The sequence below is a fragment of the Myodes glareolus genome, chromosome 4, assembly GCF_982192425.1.
Source record: "Myodes glareolus chromosome 4, mMyoGla1.1, whole genome shotgun sequence".
NCBI classification, from domain to species: Eukaryota; Metazoa; Chordata; class Mammalia; order Rodentia; family Cricetidae; genus Myodes; species Myodes glareolus.
The window spans coordinates 116,278,190-116,296,892 of record NC_142029.1 but is presented as its reverse complement, the minus strand read 5'-3'; the positions used below and the strand labels follow the sequence as shown (position 1 = coordinate 116,296,892).

Sequence of the window (18,703 nt, the reverse complement as noted above, 5' to 3'; positions counted from 1 at the left end):
AAATGATGACCTGGCTGAGGACGGTGCATTGTATAGTAAATGGTTTATTATTTCTTTGGCATTTTTCCCATACTTCACCACTACACTTGAGAATCCCACAAATCTGAATTCAGCTCAGAAGCTGAGAGGACTGTTCTGACATTCATTTATTATAAGAAAAAGTGAAGCCATGCCCCCTCTTAATTCAAGATCATTGTGATAGTGGCTACTTCCTTTTTCTCTGACCTTCACCCAGTTTCCCCCTCATAGACAGCCCCTTTTCTAGGCTTTCAACTAACATTTCAGGAGCCCACAGCCCTGATCTTGCTCCCCACACACTACCCTGAATTCTGCAGCCTCGTGTTGTCTTCAGATCACTGTCTAGGTGTGCTTGCTACACCCTCCCACACGTGTGACCCAGAAACCATCCTTAGCATTTCAGTCTCACCTTTGTGCTCAACACTCTTTTCAGAGCTACTTTACCACTGCTGTCTAGAACTGCTTCTAGTGTCTACCAGAACCTTCTGCTCTCTAGGTTCAGATTGAGTACAGATTCAGGGATTCAAATTTCTATTGTTCAGGTAACATTAAATAATGTAGATTTTTTAAACTCAACTCTTGTGTAGTTGGACAAATGGTTACATTGACATCTGTGTTTTCTTTGAAGTATGCATGCAGATGCACTGTTAAGATTGGAAACCGTAGGTGGATTCTGACATTAAAAACTAAGGACCAAATGGTGTCAGGGCACTGGCTGTTGTTAGAGCTTAGTCTGGGGCATCAATCCTGGCCTTGCACAGTGGTCAGGGTGCTCTGCTAATCTGCAGCCATAACCATCACAGAAACATTCTTCTGGAATTCCTTGTGAGTACCAAGGAGACGCCTAAATGGTCTTGAAACTAGAGTGGTATGCATTATATCATGAAGTCAAAGGATTCTCACCCATTCTTAATACCCGCTGAACCTCAGCCTCTGCTCCCTGTACCTTTTCCCAAAGCTTGGGGATCTCACTAAGGCTACATTTAGCTTCTGACATTATGCTGGTGCTTCACTTCCTATAATGGTTTCAAATGCTACACACGAAGATCTCACATGCATTTCCAAGATCAAATTTTTCTGTGGGGAAAAAGAAAAACAGCAGCAAAATAGAGGGTGTATGGGTACACAAAGCAAGTAGCACTCATTTTGGAGCTGGATCCACCATTCATTCTTGTTCAGTTCCCTCACAGCTAGGTAGTGTGGGGACCACACCAAACCAGCATTCTTCTAATATTACCTCCTGAACCATCACCTCTTTGAGGGCACACTTAGATACACCATCTGACCTTCATCCTTCCTTGTCCATTCTGCTACTACTCATACCATTGCCACTGTCTGTATACTTCAGTCAGCTCTGTATGCTAGTTCATGATTCTTCTATGGGTTTGTTTTTCTTTTCTTTTGTTTGTTTCTCTACCTTAAGAAGGATTTTTAAAAATGAATGTATGCCTATATGTGTGATGTGTGCACGTGTGTTTTCACATGTGTGTGTGTGTGTGTGGAGTTCCAAAGTTGATGTCTGGTGACTTTCTCTTGTGGCTTTCCCTTAATGTGGTGGCAGTTGAGGTCTCTTATGAACCCAAAGCTTCCTGATTCAAGCTAGACTATCTAGCCAGTTTGAGACAGACTCCTCCTGAGTCCTAGGTTTGTGACAGCCACCATGCCAGCCTCAAGATACACACTTCAAGCTAGGTCCCCAGACCTAGTGTTTTCTTTATGCCAGATGTTGTACTTCTTTCAGACAGCTGTCTCTATCTTTGAGAATAGCCTTTGTGTTCTTGTGCTTTTAATTATTTATTAATTATATTGTAAACAATAATTCTAAGATCCAAAAATATTAGTACCTATTTAACACTACTATAGCATGCTGTCTAACCCAACCTATTCCTTGCTTTTAAAAAAGCACACCATGCTTTATTACATTTTTCCCTGGTGGTGGTGTCAATATTCCATCTGGTTTCCATTGGTCACTCAAGACTTTTAGCGTTCAGCCCCTTAAGGTTCTTGAAAAGCAAGCAGTCAAACGTTATACATTAGAGTAATCCAACATCAGGGTTGACTATTGACTGTTTTCACTGTTTCTCACTTACAGTACCTTTTAAATTTTGGACCAAGGGGTCATGTTCAGTAGGAGTTAGTTCTGTGTGGGTAGCCTTAACTGAAGGTGTGTCTCTCACAGAGAATTTACTTTTCACTCTTCTAGACTCTGGGGATCCCATCAGTGGAGGACAGCTTTGAACACTTATTTTTCCCTTGGTTTCCCCATATCTTGTAAGTTGGATAATAAAGAGCCCCAGAGCTGAGTGAGTGAGGCTTGTGATTATGAATTTGAGAGGAGAATTTCCCCACGCACCAAGTGGAGGAGAAAGAACTGCCTTATTTCCAGGCCCTATCATGGAGGTGACCTTTATTTCGAATCTCCTGACAACTATTTTAAGTTTCCAAAAGCTTAGCTACAACTGAAAGAGGGATTTAATTTGATAACTGCTATGCAGTATCATGCACCTATGTTTTCAGGTTATGTTGACACAGAGAAGTATAATTTTAAAGACAATATGTACATTTTTCAAATAGTAGAAAATTATGTAAATGAGTAAAACACATCTGTCAGTTGAAGATTTTGTTTTCCCTTGGAGGACAGTATCATACATGTTTTATTTTAGAAGTGCCTTGAATGGCTCGGAATAGAGTCTATGACTCCAGGAGCGTGCTTAAGTTATGGAAAGTATTTGCGAATTTGACCAACTAAAGGAAAAAGATAGGAATCTATTTTGCTGAGGAAGTGGCAAAATGAGGAAGAAGGAGGTGAAGGTGAAATGCTGGCTGTGTGTTCCCTCTTCAACTTCCCAATTCTTCACTGAAGCTTCTGGGGAAGAGAAAACATGTGCCATTTCCTTTCCTCCGTTCCCTAGATCTACGCCTTGCGTTTTAGGTGTCTAATATTGATAAACTAAACCCTAGGGATCTATAGTTTTCTTTTGTTGGTGAACTACTGTTTCCTGTCAAGTATATTTTTCTTAATCCTTGAAGTCCAGGGAATGATTTTCTCAAGGTACGGTTCTGCCTAGGCCTGTCCAGAATGACTCTGTCAAGGTGCAGTTCTGCTTAGAATGATAAACACTTTCTATCTGAAAACTCAGCTCTTTGTAACTGCTACTAGTGTCTGCCTTAAAGGCAGGCTGCCTGGTTCTTCCTTCTTCTCATGGCTCCTGGTGAGTATCTGGGAGCCGGCACTTGTCTGCTTCTGCATCCACCATCTTTCCTCCATTCGTGTTAGTCTTGGTCCTTCAACAAACGAACTGGGTAGGGTGTCTCATCTAATTCCCTGTTGCCAACATCATTTCTTACACTGACTACTTCTCATTGAGTTTCTCCAACTGTGTTCTTAAATCCATGATGGTCACATGGCAGTGAGCTATGCATGTAAGCCAGCAATGAGAAGGCTGAGACAGGCAGATCCCTGGGTCTGCTAACCTAGCCTACCTGGGGAACTCTGGGACAGTAAGGAGCTTTCTCAAAAAAGGATAGACAGGTCCTGATAAAAGATGGCTGTGTTTCTCTTGTTGACCATGTCCTTTGCTTTACAGAAGCTTCTCAATTTCAGAAGGTCCCATTTATTAATTGCTTCTCCCAGTGTCTGTGCTACTGGGGTTATATTAAGGAAGTAGTCTCCTGTGTCAATGTGTTCAAGTGTACTTCCCACTTTCACTTCTATGAGGTTCAGTGCAGTTGGTTTTATGTTGAGGTGTTTGATTTATTTGGACTTGAGTTTTGTGTATTATTGATAGATATGGATCTATTGGCATTCTTCTACATGTTGATATCTAGTTATGCCAACACCATTTACTGAATATCCTTTTTTTGCCCATTTTATATTTTTAGCTTCTTTGTCAAAAGTCAGGTATTCATAGGTGTGTAGATTGGTATCTGGGTCTTCAATTCAGTTTCATTGGCCCTCCTGTCTGTTTTTATGCAAATACCAGGCTGTTTTTAGTTCTGTAGCTCTGTAGTAGAGTTTGAAGTCAGGGATTGTGATGCATCCAGAAGTTTCTTTATTGTACAGGATTGTTTTGACTATGCTGGGTTTTGGGGGGATTTTTTGTTTGTTTGTTTGTTTTGTTTTGTTTTTCCATCTGAAGTTGAGTATTGTTCTTTCAAGGTCTTTGAAGAATTTTACTCAGATTTTGATGAGTATTGCATTGAATCTATAAATGGCCTTTTGTAAGATTGTCACTTTTACTATGTTAATTCTACCTACTCAAGCAAATGAGATATCTTTCCATTTTCCGGTGTCTTCTTCAATTTCTTTCTTCAAAGATTTGAAGTTCTTGTCATACAGATCTTCTATTTGTTTGGTTGGAGTTAATCAAAGATATTTTATATTATTTGGGACTATTGTGAAGCATGATGTTTCTCAGATTTCTTTCTTAGTCCATTTATCCTCTGTGTACAGGTGGGCTACTGATTTTTTCAAGTTAATCTGTATCCTGCTACATTACTGAAAGTGTTTATGAGTTGTAGAAGTGCCTTGGTAGATTTTTGGGGGGTCACATGTGTAAGCTATCATATCATCAGCAAATAGGGAGAGTTTGACTTCTTTTCTGATTTGTGTCCCCTTGATCTCCTTTTGTTGTCTTATGGCTCTAGATAGAACCTCAAGTACTATGTTGCATAAATATGGAGAGAATGGTCAGCCTTGTTTTGTTCCTGATTTCAGTGGGATTGCTTTGAGTTTCTCTTCATTTAGTTTGATGTTGTCTATTGGCTTGCTGTATATTGCCTTTATTATGCTTAGGTATGTTCCTTGTATCCCTGCTCTCTCCAAGATCTTTATCATGAAAGGATGTTGCATTTTGTTGGAGGTTTTTTTCAGCATCTAATGAGATGATCATGTGTTTTGTTTGTTTGTTTATATGGTGGATTACACTGACAGATTTTCATATGCTAAACTATCCCTGCATCTCTGGGATGAAGCCAAATTGTTCATGGTGAATGATTTTTCTGATGTGTTCTTCAATCCAATTTGCCAGTATTTTATTGAATATTTTTACATCAATGTTCATTAGTGAGATTGGTCTGTAATTCTTTTTCTTAGAATGTCTTTATATGGTTTGGGTACCAGGGTAATTTTAGCCTCATAAAAGAATTTGAGAATTTTACTTATGTTTCTATTGTGTAGAAAAATTTAAGGAGTATTGGTATCAATTCTTCCTAGGAAATCTTGTAGAATTCTGCAATGAAACCATCTGGTCCTGGTATTTTTTTGGTTGAGAGACTTTAGGTGACTGCTTCCATTTCTTCAGCAGTTATAGTTCTATTTAATTTCCTTAGATGATCTTGATTTAACTTTGGTAAGTGATATTTATTCAGAAAATTATTCGTTTTCTTTCAGGTTTCCAATTTTGTGGAGTACAGGTTTACAAAATATGACCTGATGATTCTCTGGATTTCCTTCATGTCTGTTTTCATGTCACCCTTCTCATTTCTGATTCTGTTAATTTGGATATTCTCTCTCTGCCTTTGGCTTAGTTTGGATAAACGTTTGTCTATTTTGATGATTTTTCTCTAAGAACCAACTCTTTATCTTAGTGATTCTTAGTATTGCTTTCTTTGCTTCTATTTTGTTGATTTCAGCTCTCAATTTGATTATTTCCTATAGTCTAGTCCTTCTGGGTGAGTCTGCATCTTTTTGTTCTAGAGTTTTCAGGTGTTCTGTTAACTCACTAGTGTGGGTTTTCTCCAGCTTCTTTATGTAGGCATTTAGTGCTATGAACTTTTCTCTTAACACTGCTTTCACTGTGTCCTTTAAATTTGGGTATGTTGTGTGGTCATTTTCATTGAATTTTAGGAAGTCTTTAATTTCTGCCTTTATTTCACCATTGACCCATTGGTGATTCAGGTGAGCACTGTTTAATTTCCATGGGTTTGTGGGCTTTCTGGAATTAGTGCTGCTGCTGATTTCTAGTTTTCAGCCATGGTGATCCAACAAGATACATGAAGTTGTTCCAATTTTTTTTGTATCTGTTGAAGTTTTCTTTGTTACCTAGTATGTGGTCAGTTTTTGAGAAGTTTCCATGAGGTGATGAGTAGAAGGTATATTCTTTTATGTTTGGATGGAATGTTCTATAGATGTCTGTGAAGTCCTTTTGAATCATAACATCTGTTATTTCCCTTATTTCTCTGATAATTTTCCGTCTGGCAGACCTGTCCAGTGGTGAGAGTGGGGTATTGAAGGCTCCCACTATCAATGTGTGGGGTTTAATACGTGCTTTAAGCTTTAGTAGTGTTTCTTTTACAAATGAGGGTACCCTTGTATTTGGGGCATAAATGTTCAGTATTGATATTTCTTCTTGATAGATTTTTCCTATGACTAATATGAAATGTCCTTCTTTGTCTCTTTTGATTGATTTTCGTTTGAGGTCTAATTTGCTAGATGCTAGAATAGCTGCATCAGCTTGTTTCTTAGGTCCATTTGATTGGAATTTTTTCCCCAACCTTTTACTCTGAGGCAATATCTGTCTTTGCAATTGAGGTATGTTTCTTGTATGCAACAGAAAGATGGATTTTGTTTTCTTATCCAATCTGATAGCCTGTGTCTTTTTATAGGTGAGTTGAGTCCATTTATATTAAGCAATATTATGACCTGTGATTGCTACCTCCTGTTATTTTAGTTTATGTCGTTGGTGATGTTATTGTGTATGTTTTCCCCTTCTTTGCAATTTGCTGCTCTGAGATAATCTATTGTCTGTATTTTTGTGGATGCAAACAACTTTTTGTGGGTTGGAGTTTTCCTTCTAATATTTGTGTAGGTCTGGGATTGTGGCTACACATTGGCTAAATATGGTTCTGTCATAGAACATCTTGTTTTGTCTGTCTACAGTGATTGAAAGTTATGCTGGGTATAGTCATCTAAGCTGGCATCCATGGTCCCTTAGTGTCTGCATAACCCTTGATCAGGACCTTCTGGCTTTCTTTGTTTCCATTAAGAAGTCAGATGCATTTCTGATAGGTCTATCTTTATATGTTACTTAGCCTTTTTTCTTTCTTATGTATGTTTAGTGTTTTGATTATTATGTGGCAAGGGGAATTTTGTTTTTGATCCAGTTTATTTGGTGTTCTATAAACTTCTTGTATCTTCATACACACATCTTTCTTTAGTTTAGGAGAGTTTTCTTCTATGATTCCATTGAATATGTTTTATGTGCTTTTGAGTTGGGCTTCTTCTCCTTCTTCTATCCCCATTGTTCTTAGGTTTGGCCTTTTCATGGTGTCCCATATTTCTTGGATGTTTTATATTAAGCTTTTGTTAGATTTAATGCTTTCTTTGACTGATGAGTCTATTTCCTTATTGCATCTTTAGCACTTGGGATTCTCTCTTCTATTTCTTGATCTGTGGCTTCCATGTGCCTGGACACACAACTGCAAACACATGCATGGACACACGCACACACACACATACACACACACACACATATACACGCACATGCATACACAAACACACACACACACACAGACAGTTGGGCCTGTACATACACGTGCATACACACAAACACACACATACACACATACACTTGGGCCCATACACATACCTGTATACGTATGTACATACCTGCATGCATTCCCACACAAGGGATTAACAGACGAAGTAATTAAAGTGACTGTCATTGCTTATGAGCTATCTAATATGCAAATTTTTGCTTAACCTATGTCAAATGCATACACTAATTTTAAAATGAATATCTTAGTATCAGAAGTAAAATAATTGACCCTAGTAATCAAGCTTTTATAAAACGACAGGATTCATATACAGATATGGCCAACCCAAAGTTCATTTTTTGCTATGATATAATACCATAACTGTGATGAGGGAAGGGTTATTATGTCTTTTCTAAGCACTTTTAGAAGAACAGACTGACACTTAGAGCGGAAGGTAGATTATAGAGCTAGGAAGAGTCTAACAATTTTGTTCTTCAGGAAAATATCTTTTAATATACAATAAACTTCTTTATAGTAATTTATAAAGAAATTTAAAAGAATTTAAAGAAATTACTTTTATATTAAAAGTAATTCTCCTAGTATTCAAAGTCCTCCTTTAGATACATTGCTCAATTTTTTCCTAAAGAGTCTGGTGAATCTAAAGATTTCAAAATAAAGGCAAATAGAAGGCCCTCAGTGCAGTGAAGTTAAAATCTTTCCCTGACTGTATTAGTTACTGTTGCCATATTCCGTCAACTCACTGGGCACTGTGCTCCATCTATTTCATTTGTAGTATGTCCACTGTTTTGTATAAGTTTCCTGTTTATTTAAGAATCCTCTCTGTCTTTCACCTTCAAAATAAAAGACCCTTCAAAGTAGTTTGTATGTTATACAGTGATCATGTTCTATGTTACACTGTTATACTCTGGATAAGGACCTAGCATGTGGCACCATTAAACATTTCACTAGAAGAAAATCAGAATAAGTGAACACAGCTTTTGATTGAAACATTGTATTTATATTAACCTCATAAACTTTGCAAATCACTAGACTTCCATGAGCCTCATCTCTAAAATGCAAATACTAATATTTATTCAAAAATTTGATCTTTTAATTAGGATATCTGAGTGACCCAGGTCAACATTTGGTCACTCTTTGACTCATGAAAAGATTGAACCATGGGCATAACTGTGAATCCTTTCTATATTGATTCCAGTTATATTGTATAAAATCAACATGGCAGGAAGTTGAGACTTCTTCTTTGGGAATTTTTTTTTAATCTAGTCAGTATATAAAATGTTTGCTGTGGTTCTCAAAATGACACCAATATTTTACAGTGTAATCAAATACTGATGAAATCTGAAAAGGAGGGTGTGTGAAAAAAAGAGAAAGAGGGTAATGTGCACTGCAGTAAAATGTAAAGTGTTGAGGATGGCCGTGGAAACAGGGCGGCTGTCACAGTGAGGAGGCTAAGGTTTAAGGGGTTTTCTCTGGTGTTTTGTTCTACATTTTTCTTGTGTTATTGTATTTTAAAGCATAATTAAATGCTTTGAAAGAAAAATGCTTCAGGAAACTATCTTTTAATATTCTATAAATTTCTTTGTATGATGAGGGTTTTTAGAGAAGAAATGTGGTCACAATCCTAGAAAACTTAGACAACAAAGAGGACACTAAGAGAGACTTACATAGATCTAATCTACGTGGGAAGTAGAAAAAGACAAGATCTCCTAAGTAAATAGGGGGCATAGGGACCATGAGGAAAAGTTGAAGAGGGGAGAGGAGAGGCAGGGGGAGCAGAGAAAAATGTAGAACCCAATAAAAATCAATTAAAAAAAAGAAATGTGATCATGGTGACTCCCATATTATTCTATTTTCTTGTCCATTTTATTATTCCTTCCTTCTTGCCTTCCTTCCTTTCCTCTTATCTCTCTCTCTTTTTTCTTTCTTTCTTTCTTTCTTTCTTTCTTTCTTTCTTTCTTTCTCTTTCTTCTTTTCTTTCTTTTCTTTTTCCCATTCACATGTGCACATGCATACATGCACTTGTGTGTGGGTTTTTATGTGTATGTGTGTGTCCATCCATTTGTCTGTCTCCCTGCATATTTGGTAGCAGAAAGAAAATCTAGGTCTTTATAGATGCCAGACAAGAGTTCTCCCACTGAGTTACATCCCAAACACCTTTAAAGTTTATATTCTGAGTTGTTTTATTTTGCTAAGTTACCAAAGTTAGCCTTGAAATCACTCTGTAATCCAGGATGTCCATGCCTTTATAGTTTTTTTCCATTGACTTCCCAAGTACTCAAAAAACAGTTTTGTACTACTATGCCCAACTACCTAATGCTTTTCTTCTTCTGCCTTCTCTTCTCTTTTTCCTCCTCCTCCTGGTCCTCCTCATCCCCATCTTCCTTCTTTTTGTTCTACTCCTCCTTGTCCTCCTCCTCGGGACTTGATCATAACTCTAAATTTTCTGTAGGTCCCCATAAGATTATCAGCACCCCCAACCAGCCAGAATAGCCTAGAATACTATACCCACATTCCAAAAAAAAATGGAGTATGAATATTTTCCTTTGTTTAAAAAAAGGGGGGGAAGTGGTGTGGGAGAATTGTCTGTATTCTGTCAATCATGTTTTAAATAAATGCTGATTGGCCAGGCAGGAAGTATAGGTGGGACAACCAGACGGGAAGTAAAAGTGGGGCAATGAGAACAGGAGAATATTGGGAGGGAGGAAGCCCATTCCTTTCCAGTCCTGCCCAGATCACCGAAGAAGCAGGATGTGACCTGCCCTGCTGAAAAAGGTACTGAGCCTTGTGGCTAACATAGATAAAAATAATGAGTTAATATAAGCTATAAGAGCTAATAAGAAGTCTGAGCTAATGGGCCAATCAGTTTATAATCTAATGGAGACCTCTGTGTGATTTTCTTTGAGACCTAAATGGCTGTGTTACCTGGTGGGAGGACAGAAACCCCAATGAGCAGGCCCTCATGTTACAAATTTTTATAAAGGAAAACATTTAATTGGTGTGGCTCACTTACAGTTCAGAGGTTTAGTACATTATCATCATGGTGGGACATGTCAGCATTAAGGCAGACATGGTGCTGGAGAAATAGCTGAGACTCAATTAGGCAACATAAAATAGTCTGTCTGTCACACTGGGCAAAGTTTGAGCAAAACAGATCTCAAAGCCTGCCCCCACAGTCACATGCTTTCTTCAACAAGGCCACACCTCCTAAGAGTGTTGCTTCCTTTGGGATTATGGAGTACAATTACATTCTAACTACCACAATAATATTAATATTGATTATTTAGATCTTGTAGCAGTACATGGGTTTTTTTCAAGAAACATACGAATCTGCCAAATTGTATGAAAAATGTTCTGGTGTTCACATGATGTGCATGAATTATAACAGATTTTTAAAAGAATAAAATCTAAAGGAAGATTCACAATTGTGATGAACCCCATTTGCATGAATATAACCTGGACCACCATTTTTGCAAGGTAATTGTTATACAATTGACCAGTCCTAATTTTGGTGTCTCCTAAATGCTACTTTCCTTCCCATATGTCTCACTCAGAGCTTAATAAACTCTGCTTGGTCCTGATGTGACTACACATACCCTCCTAACCCAGAGAGTCCAGTTGTTATTTAACCCAAATCTGATGCCTAAGATTCCCCCACCTTTTTCTTTGAGACAAGGTCTTATATAGTCCAGGCTGGTTTTGAACTACCTGTGTAGTTCAGAAAGCTTTGAGGTCCTCCTGCTTCCCCCTCTCAAGAGCTGGGATCACAGTTATGTGTCACCATGCCTGCCTGGCTTTCTTTCACTTTCAGATTGGTGATAAAATCTACAGCACAAATGGATAAAAGTCTTAAAGAAGGTGAAACGCTACTAGTGTAATGAATTCCTATGTGTTCACACAAAGTTCTTTCCCTTTGGTCTTCTCCATAGGTCGGAAGTTTAAGAAGTTCAATAAAGTCAGAGTTATGAGAGCTCTCGATGGTGTTGCTCTCCCTCAGCCAGTGGGCCTTCCTAGTGAGAGCCAGACCCTAGGCCAGAGAATCAACTTTTCTCCAAATCAAGAAGTACAGCTGGTCCCTCCACTGATCAACCTGCTCATGAGCATTGAGCCTGATGTGATCTACGCCGGACATGACAACACAAAACCTGACACCTCCAGCTCTTTGCTGACCAGTCTCAATCAACTAGGCGAGAGGCAACTGCTTTCAGTAGTCAAATGGTCTAAGTCATTGCCAGGTAATTTGTATGTAGTAACATGCATTCAAAGGTGTTATGTTTGTGGCGGAATGTTGAAATAGTCTGTACAGTAGGCCAGTCATCATGTAAACAGTTCCATATGTTTAGCAATTCAGATTTCTTGTTTAAGTCTCACATGTGTGTTTGGTTTAGTTGGTAAAGCACTAGGTTAGCATGCATAAGCCCTGGGATCCATTCCCAACATACCTGCTCACACATAAGATTCACACAGACTATGAAATACAAAAGAAGTAGAGAACATGCTGAAGATGGCTAATAATTATCTACATGAAAGTTAAGAAACAGCGTAAGCGTATTGTTAAATAACAAATACAGTAATTCAGATAAAAACATGTTAGCCATCTCCTTACAATGTTGAGTTCATTCTAAAACCTAACTGGTTTCTTTTTGCTTTATGTCTAAAAGCCACTTATGAATAAGTACATATCATATTTGTCTTTCTGGGTCTGAGTTATCTCCCTCAATATGATGTTTTCTAGCTCCATCCATTTGCCTACAAATTTCAAGATGTCGTTACTTTTTTCCATTGTGTAGTACGCCATTGTGTAAATGTATCACATTTTCCTGATCCATTCTTCGGTGGAACATTTAGGTTGTTTCCAGGTTCTGAATGTGATAAATAATGCTGCTATGAACAGAGTTGAGCACATGTCCTTGTGGTATGATTGAGCATCCTTTGGGTATATACCCCAAAGTAGTATTTCTGGGTCTTGAGGTAGGTTGTTTCCTAATTTTCTGAGAAATTGCCATACTGATATCCAAAGTAGCTGTACCAGTTTGCACACCCACCAGCAATGCTGGAGTGTTCCCTTTACCCCACATCCTCTCCGGCATAAGTTGTCATCAGTGTTTTTGATCTTGGTCATCCTGTAAGATGGAATTTCAGAGTTGTTTTGATTTTCATTTCTCTGATGGCTAAGGATGTCGAGCATTTCCTTAAATGTCTTTCAACCATTTTATATTTCTCTGTTAAGAGTTCACTGTTTAGGTCTGTACCCCATTTTTATTGGACTACTTGTTATTTTGATGACCAATTTCTTGAGTTCTTTGTTTATTTTAGAGATCAGCTCTCTGTCTGATGTGGGATTGGTGAAGATGTTTTCCCATTCAGTAGACTTCTCTTTTGTCCTATTGACCATGCCCTTTGCTTTACAGAAGCTTCTCAGTTTCAGGAGGTTCCATTTATTAATTGTTTCTCTCATAAAGCAAAGAAAAACCAGCCTACAATTCACAATCTCAGAGAAGCTAGACAAAAAAGTGGACCCTAAGAGAGACATACATGGATCTAATCTACATGGAAAGTAGAAAAAGACAAGATCTCCTGAGTAAATTGGGAGCGTGGGGATTAAGGTTGTGGGTAGAAGAGGACAAGAGAGGAAGGGAGAGGAGAGAAGAAAAATATATAGCTCATTAAAAATAATTAAAAATAAAACCTAACTAAAATTATCAATCTGTTCAAAATAAAAATCAAATGTGCATACTCATGTAACAAATCAAAACAGTACTCAGAGCAACTGTAGTTTCTAGAACCAGTGAAGAATACAAAATTCCTGAAGTCAGCAAGGTCCTGGAGAGAAATGAACTTCAGTCACTGTGATCTCTCGTCACCCTCACAGGAGGGGTCTGGCCCCGCTGTGGTGAGAGCTTGTGTGTTTTCATGGAAGTCTTTCCCTTTCTTTATTGGCAAGGTTTGTCCCTCAGCACAGCTCTTGAGCAGCCAATGGCTGGTAGAAATATAAGGATAAATTTCTCACTTGATTGAATCTTAGATGACAAATTCAAGCAAAAAATAGAACTATTAGTGAGGCCTTAACCTCATGATTAGAAGCAGAATAATTCTTTCAAAAATCACATGCTCCTCACACCAATAACCTCCTTGAACTGTTCATTTTTCAACATGTGGTCAAGAGTTAAACACATTATGTCCTTGTTGTCCTAGGAGAAATTCAATTAGGCTTGGTTGTTTTTTTTTTTTTTTCAGAATTCCTTCCCAATTTGCCTGAATACATTTCTTGGTTATTATTCTTCCTGAAAGGTTTGAAATATAATAGGTGAATTGTTACTGAACATCCAAGGTTTTGTGAAGCAGAAAACAGATCCCTGTTTGTTAGACTTTCAGAAAGAGACGTATTGAGAAAAGGTAATAAAACGTGGTATTCTAATGGAGATGAAGTAATTCTGTAGATGGGTCAGAATGCCCAGATTTCCATTCACTGTACTGCAGCTGACAGACCTTGGACAGGCAACTTTTTTCATTAAAGAAAGTTTTGAATATTTAAGACTTACCATGAAGTGATAGATCTTTTCTAAGCAAATGTTGTAATGACATTGATAAAAATAACTGTTTTTAAGTGGGTGTTCAGCTATGGTTTTAATTTTCCATTTTTTTTTTCATGGAAAACCGTGTGGGTCACGGTTTCTTTTGTCTGCGTTTTTGGAGACTCTTCATTGTTTAAGAAGATTTACTGTCAGTGGAAAGAAAGCAATTAAAAAGAACATTCATTCATTTTAGATAAAAACTGTTTTTAAGTTAAAATGTTTATATATCAAGATATTTTTACCTCCACACTAACCTGAAAAATAATGAGAAGAAATTTCTGTACTGAATTTGGTGGCAACTTTTCAAATGCTGCAGAATATAATTCATATGTGGCAAATCCAAACAATGGTCATACCTTTATGAGTCCCTCTGATTCTGGTAGTAACACACAAGGGCAACACTGAGGCGAGCCAAGGTTGTGTGGACTGTGCTCTCTTTAAGCCATACTTGCGAACAGTGCATTTAAAGGGACACTGCAGAACGGCTGCAGAGATCCTGGAGGAACTGGTAACCAGTTTTTCTCTGAGAAGAACTGAAAGGGACATGAATTCAATGCTGTTATTGTTGCCTTTCTCATTGCTGTAAATTGCTAACTAGTAACTTAAGGAGGTGAAAGGTTTATTTTGGCTCCTAAAAGGACACAGTCTATCAGAGCGGGAAGGTATGGTGCTCAGAGATCCTGTTATGCCCACAGTTAGCAGGGAGGAAGATGAATGCTGATGTTCAGTGTTCCTTCACCTTTGTATCTAGTGTGAATCCCAGGCATGGATGGTGGATCATCTCTGTCCTCACAGATAGGCCAGGGTTTGGGCTCCTAGCTGGTTCTAAACCCAGGCAAGTTAGCAGTCAAAAGCAACGATCACCATGGCCCGGTGTTATTAGAGTCTCTGAACTGATGTTAGCTGACTCCACACACAATTAGTCACACCAAGTTCTTGCTCAGTGACTCAATCAGTGCCTACCCACATGCATGCTGAGTGCAGATCCTAACAATAAATAGTGCTGCTGGGAAGAAAAGCCAGACGGCAGGCCCACGGCGTGAATGAACTAGACAAAGCACACCTTCCATGTGGGTACCACTTAGCACAGAAGAGAACTTTATTTTATTCAGTTACTCATTTGCAATGATATCATTAGTTGTGTGGAAAAGGGACCTTTGTTAAAGAGCCTTCACTATAACCCAGGTTGTATATTTACATATTCACAATGAGAATCTATCTGTGTTTATTCATGTGCATGCACTGTTGGGAAACCTGTTGAAAGAAAAACTCTGCGAAGATGTCCAAAATTAAACTAAAGCCCAAGTGTAGAGTGATTCAACGGCAGCTTTGGGTGTGACTGTAGATGGCGTGGGTGTCTTATTTCCCAGACAGGGTTTCCTCTTCTCCTCCTTGTAGCATCTCTCCCTGTTGTTGGTGTGCCACCGTAATTGCCGTATTCATAAATTTATAAACCACCTCATAGAATACACTTTACACACTCCATTTGTCGTTTAGCATCTGCTTGTGGATGACTTTATGTGGGAATGTATCGGAGCATTGTATTCCTAGTTAAAGCATGAAGTGATGTCATCTGCAAAATTTTAAAACTTAACAATACACATTTCCTCTATTAAACAGCTTTCAACACAGAGAGAGATGTAGGCCCCCTAACAATAGCATAAGGCACAGAAATAAATGGAATAGGCACAGATGAATACCTTCAACACTGGTTCTAAAGGAATGAGAAAGGAGACTTAAATTAATTTTAGAAAGAGAAAACTCTTTGGTTAGAAGAATCTGTGTACCTGGGGGTTATAGGAAAGGAAAATTGTGAATAGGATTTGATAGTAATGAAAAAACAGGTGACAGTGATCCTCCATCTTTCAAATGTGGTGATTCTTAACATCAAAAGTTGATTTTTTTTCAGTTACCCTACAGGAGAGCAATGAAACATTTTAGTAGTTACTGAGAAAATGCATCCGTGTAAATGAACTCTTGGATACTGCTGCTGTATGTGCTGGCCTTCTGATGATTTTATCATGAGATTACTAAAAAACCAATGGCAAGAAGTTGATTTGCGTAGTAGTGGTGAAGAATAATCACTCACATAAATCACTGGCAGATTGAGTACAGTCTTGAAAGGTATAGAAAACAAAAATTAAATTAGTAAGTACTTAGTCAAAGCGCAAGTTCAGCTTCTCCGTCAGTAAATTGTAGAAGACTTCAAACAGTCGAAGAGCACAGGGAAAACATTCTCTTGTCTTTTCTCTGTACATGGTGAGATATCTCCCCAAGGCTGGGCTTCGGCACTCGAGTGGTTGCCCGTTTGAGTCCGTCCCTTCTTGGAGTCAATGAACCACTTGACATAAGGACCTGAAGACAGGAACAATATTTCCTTCATATTCTAGCTTTCAAACATGAGTCAGTGGCCGTGTGACAAAGATTTTTCTTTCTTCCCATGAACAAACGAATATTTCAAAGTATTGTCTTCTTCAAAAAGTGAAGAGAGAGGAATAAAAGTAGCCTTCCAGAAGTTGTTCAACCTGACCAAGGCTTTTATGAAGATTTTCAAAATTTATTCCTTAACTATATTTCATTGCCATCACCAATGTTGATTTTTGAAAAATGTTCAAAGACGAATGACTGTTCCCAGCCCATGACAGACTTCGATGCCTGGGGCTATTGGTAGAGTAACCACGTTCTGGTGAATCTCATCCTTTCTTGTTCATGGCTTTCTTCCAGGTGCTTGGTTTCTCCCACAAACTTTAGCCATTCTATATTTGTTCTTCCTCCCATACCATATATTTTCCCTGTCTGGAGTTCTGTTCTCTATTTTACTTGCTTCTCAGGCTGCACATTTTGAATGAGCACATTTGTAGCCTTGATGTTCCCCCTCCACTCCAATGACACTTGAATAATGGCACCAGCCTAACCCCTTCAGCCATGTATGCCAAAAGCTCGTAACACATCTCCACCCAGATGACCTCCCAACTCAACATGTCTTTACAGTTCATATGCTGAAACCATTTTTCTGTATCCTGAAATGACACCCCAGCCAGGCCTTCAGAACCATCTTTGCCTCTCTCCTCCTTCATATCCCATCCAGTTGGTTGTCAGCTGTATCAGCACCTCTTATTCAATACATGACTCATTATACTGCTACTTCCATGGCTTGTGATGCAGCTTAGTCTGGTCATGAACTTTTATGTCTTTACCTATATTTCAGCTCTTAAACAATACTCTAACCCAAGAATCATCTTTCTAAAATAATTGTAACCAATCATGTTTTTCCTTTTCCATTTCAGAATAAAGTCTAAATTCTGTATTTAAACCCCATGGCCCTCGTGTAGCCCAGTTCTGGAAGTGATAGCACTCCTCTTAAACTTCCCTTCATTCCACGAAATCTAAATCTAAAGTACATTTGCTGGGAGTCTTTGCTCAGTTCCTCTCGTCCTCATCCTGGGTTTTCTCTACCCAGAGGCCCATTCCTTCACTCACATATTCTGCTGCCTTCTAACTCCCCTTAAACATTCACATTTTTCCTGTATCTTCCTAGACTGAATCCCAACACTCGGGAAGAGGTAGAGGCGGGGAAGGGTCTTAGGTTCAAGCCTGGCCTCTGAGACAAGAAGTATCTTGTGAAGTCCTTGATCACAGCAGGTCACTGAATGTGTTGTGATGCACTGCCTATTCTTTTCTGTGGTCTGAAAATGCACAAACATGGCGACATTTGCATGGTGTGCCCTGAGGTCCTGAGAAGTGTAATGCTGTGCCTTGGTTGACATTCACTGTTTCAACTCTGTGACAGTTTTTAACAGAAGTACAACTTGCACATTTTTAGTAGAACTTTGGAAGTCACAGGAAGTCTCTCATGCCTTCTGTTGTCTTTTACTTAGCCTTTTTTATCCTAAAGTATTGAGAATTGGACAATTCACAGTCATTTTTTTTTCAAGGATTATTAGGTCAAGACACTTACAGAAAAAGGACGTTTTTCACACTACTTGTTAAGCACAATTAGCCATCATCCACCACTTCCCTACAAGTACCCTTTTCCAGTTTGATTATCATCTCAAATGCACTAAATCTCTCTAATCATTATCGCCACAGGAATTTGATCTCTGTGTTCCTGGCTTTGTTTCAGTATAAAATGTTGGAATGGTATCACGGTTAATGGGGGGAAACTTTGGAGTTCTGAGTCATCCATGTTCAAGTCAATTTAACATTGGACCTTTTCCACAGATATACCTCCAAAAGGGGGAGGAAGTAGATTATTTTCTGAGTTCTATTCTGTCAGATGGAAACGTATGTTCTGCTGTGAATGTTAGTAACTGAGTCGGTGTTGAAATATTTCAATAAAAGTTGTCTTTTATACTACGAGAAAGTAAAGCGCTCCTTTATTTCAAGATATTGATAAGCATAGAATGCAAGAGAGAAACAAAAGGCACATAAGAACGAGAATAAAGTGCTAGAAATACAAACAGAATGGTATTTCCAGAAAAGAAAAAGAATCATATGTTTAACTTTGTAAAAGTTTTAAAAACAGTAAGAAATTAGTATAAAACAAATACTTAAGATGAGATCTCTAGCATAGTTGCATCAAATATTTAGAAATTTACAATACATTAGAAGGGTTC

General features: G+C 38.3%; 1 protein-coding gene across 1 annotated transcript in view; it reads left to right on the top strand.

Moving 5' to 3' along the window:
- Positions 1-18,703, top strand: part of Pgr (progesterone receptor) — a 65,233-nt gene that overhangs the window by 28,950 nt on the left and 17,580 nt on the right. Inside the window, exon 4 of the mRNA XM_048433387.3 lies at positions 11,442-11,747. Within this exon, the coding sequence (XP_048289344.3) occupies positions 11,442-11,747 (306 nt within the window). The remainder of the gene's footprint in view (positions 1-11,441; positions 11,748-18,703) is intronic.